The 3,491-nt window shown below is 44.9% G+C and overlaps 1 protein-coding gene across 1 annotated transcript; it reads right to left on the bottom strand.

The window, feature by feature from the left end:
* Positions 1 to 922: 922 nt before the first annotated feature.
* Positions 923 to 2,944, bottom strand: KCNB1 (potassium voltage-gated channel, Shab-related subfamily, member 1; the record flags this gene model as incomplete). Its single annotated transcript, XM_010296106.1, has 1 exon — positions 923 to 2,944. A coding segment is annotated over one exon (2,022 nt), but the record flags the coding sequence as incomplete, so codon positions are not given.
* Positions 2,945 to 3,491: the final 547 nt, after the last annotated feature.

Here is a 3,491-nt window from a genome sequence, read left to right as displayed (position 1 = left end):
CGTCCCCACGGGGCAGGGCAGCGAGCGTCTCCCTTCCGCGGAGGGGTAGGGCGAGAGCCGAGCTCTCCTTCCAGCCCTACGCTCCCCGGCACCGGGAAGGGAGTCTGGCTGCGATGCCTCCGGAGATTCCTGCTTCTGCATGGCTCCTTCGCACCTTCCCAGCGTGGGCTGTGGGTCCCCCGAGGGCCACGCGCTGGCCCTGGGGCAGGTACTGATTTTTCGCAGGGAGTAAGTGCAAGTTTCACTACGTCCTAGGGGATGTTTGGAATTCGATACAAGTGGTGCAACTCACCCTGCTGATATTTCAAAAGAAAACGTCAGGTCCTACAGGATATCGTATTGTTAAACACACACAGAGCATTTTAATAATCGGTTTCTCTAGACCGTTATTTGTTTTAAATGGTTTTCGCTTGGATTTTCCAATAATGCAAGTGTTCCCTGTTACCTTTAGACACAATATCCATCAAGGAAAGCTGTAGATGGGGAACAGCTGCCCTGAAGCTGTGAGCATTGTGTTTTTGATAGCTTTATACCAACCCCAGCAATTTATTCCAGAGTTCAAATCTGGCTGCCTTGGCATCCTTTATGGAACTAACGCAAATCAGATGTTAATATTTCCAAAAGGAGCTCTAGCGTTCAAGGGGAATGGATGGATATTTGGTCACATTGGCTTCACTGGACAACATGAAAGGAGATCAATGTGTGATCATGATTTGCAATCCTTATTTTTGACTGATGTGGGCAATGTCTTTAGAGTTGTTTCAAAGAAGGACATTTTCACAAACCCACACTGGACCTCCCCCAGACTTTTAGAAACAGGTGGCTTGTTTCAGCCAAGTTCATGCCATGCAGAAGCTCTTTTTTTTGTGTCGACTGTAAAGACATTCCTTTAAACCTTCAGTAAATTCTTTTGGAGCCCATCTCAGATGCTTTGATCATGTGTGTTAGCATGTCCTCCGCTGCCTGGTAATACATGGACTTCTGGGGAAATGTGATTTTCTAGTCTGACAGTCTCCTGATTGCCCTGGGTTCTTCCAGTAATACCTTCCATGGAGTAAATGCAGTTTTGCCCTATCAGCTTAGGGGAGGTGGGTAAAGCAGCAGCTTCTAGATGGTTCTTCTCTGTTCTATAAGCAGTGTCCTTTTGCTTTAGATAGCCACTGTTTGTAACATTGTACTTGGGACTCACATTTCCGGGTGGACTTGAATCATAAAGCAGCTGACCTTCGTCATCAGTGTCAGCATCTATATATTTGTGTATACCAGCATCGTGGAAGTTGAAAGCTATGGCTGTCTGTGTCTCTGGTGACTTTGGGGGTGTTCTCGCACTTGCGGTTGTGTAGATCGAGGTTTCTGGGCTCATGAGAGATCTGTCAGAGAGTAAGGAAGTATCTGTGGCCGCAGCAGCAGCTCCCCGGCTCTTCAGAGGGTCTGGATATATTCTCAGTATATTTGATGCTGGTACTAATGTGCTGGTGTCCTCTTCCATGAAGTTCACTTTGAGAGATCTTAGTTTTAAAGGGTTACTGGCCTTTATGGAGCTTTTGGGACTTTCTATGAAAAATGCCGAACGGTGGCTGCCTTCGGAGCTTGGGTTCATTTCCACAAACCTGGCACCGCTCCCCTCTGGCCTGCTCTGCTCCTGAATCACGTTAATGCCACCTTTGCAGGGAAGGGTAGCGAGTGGGCTGTGGGAAAACCTCCCAGAATCAGGGAACTCTGCTGCACAACTTATGAAGCTGTCGATGCTGGACATGCTCCTCATGTCAATGATCCCATCAGCACGAGTTGTCAGCAAGGGCACCATAGGGCCAGGAAGGGTTTCCATTTCTAGCTCTTCCTTTTGCTTTCCAGGCTGACTCGACTCTTTAGTATTAAGGTTTGGCTGGGACTGAGTCTTTGCCATTTTGTTATACATGTCCTCTAGCTGTTGGACATTCAGGTGCTGGGGACTTGAAGATGACCTGGCTTTTTCTGGAGATCCTTGTTCCTTAGTTTCAAAAGATTTACTAGAGCTAGTTTCAGAGAGCGTTCTCTTGGTCCATTTCCATTTGCTGGGAGATAAATGATTGTCCTGAACTTTATCCTTTTTGGCTATGTTTTCTCCGTTCTTTTCAACCACAATGTCCATGAGTTCTATACTACGGGCAAACGCATCCTTCATGTTCATGGAAACAATACTGCCATTCCTTTTTGCTCTTTCAAGAGCTTCCCTGCGCTTAATGGCTTTCTCCTGCCTCTTCTGCTCTTTGTAGAACTCTGAGAAGTTATTGACAATAATTGGGATGGGAAGAGCGATCACCAGTACTCCAGCAATGCAGCATAGTCCTCCTACTATTTTACCTAGAAGTGTTTTGGGGTAGATGTCTCCATAGCCTACTGTTGTCATGGTGATTGTTGCCCACCAGAAAGAAGCTGGGATGCTCTTGAATTTTGTATCATCCTCATCCTTTTCTGCAAAAAACACTAAACTGGAAAAGATCATAATGCCCATGGCCAAAAACAAGATGAGCAATCCAAGCTCATTGTAACTCCTCCTCAGTGTAAACCCCAAGGACTGTAAACCTGTTGAGTGCCGGGCGAGCTTTAGAATCCGCAGTATCCTCATAATCCGAAATATTTGGACCACTCGTCGTACATTTTGGAACTGAAGTACACTTTTATTGGATTCTGTGAGGAAGATAGTGACATAGTACGGTAAGATAGCTAGCAAATCAATAGCATTCAGTGGGCCTTTGAAAAACTTCCATTTCTTAGGTGAGGATAGGAACCGCAAGAGGTATTCCATTGTAAACCATGCAATGCACACCGCTTCCACGTGGGCAAGTTGGGGGTTATCTGTGGTCTGCCCAAATTCATCCACGCCTTGTAATTCAGGAAGTGTGTTAAGGGACAAGGCAATTGTAGATAGTACAATAAACATGATGGAAATGATTGCCAAAATCTGCAAAGGAAAGAGAAAATGGTGAGTTCATCTCAGACTATATTACGCTATCATTACCATTAGTGCATGGCTGTATTTCCACTTACACACTTTGAGACTAATTTTGCTCTTAGTACACAGAAGTCAGATAACCAATGCATCCTGAGGTGATTTTATTTTGGAAGCTGCTTTTTATGTCAGATGCATAAAGGAGATGAGATAAAGCATCTACTTCAACTCCTGTGCCTTCATCTATGTGTAGTCAAGGAACATGCCCCAAGCAGCTAGGATGCCACGAGGGCTGTGTAGCAGTTATCAGCAGAAGCTTTTGATTAACTACTAATTAGGTGCCCAGCAAAGCCCATCTGGACAACAGTGTCTGAAAGCTAAGCAAGAAGGAATACAATTGTGAAGGCAAGATTCCATCAGAATGATGTCCTCCATTTAATGCACAGTCGCATCTGTAATTTTGAGTGCCTATGGCTAATTACAGAGACGTGTGTACATATAAACATAAAAGTAATACACCCTTTTAAAATGACTCATCTCTAATTTGAAACTTGACGGT

This window comes from Phaethon lepturus, unplaced genomic scaffold, assembly GCF_000687285.1.
Source record: "Phaethon lepturus isolate BGI_N335 unplaced genomic scaffold, ASM68728v1 scaffold55881, whole genome shotgun sequence".
NCBI classification, from domain to species: domain Eukaryota; kingdom Metazoa; phylum Chordata; class Aves; order Phaethontiformes; family Phaethontidae; genus Phaethon; species Phaethon lepturus.
This window is presented reverse-complemented; position numbering and strand designations above follow the sequence as displayed.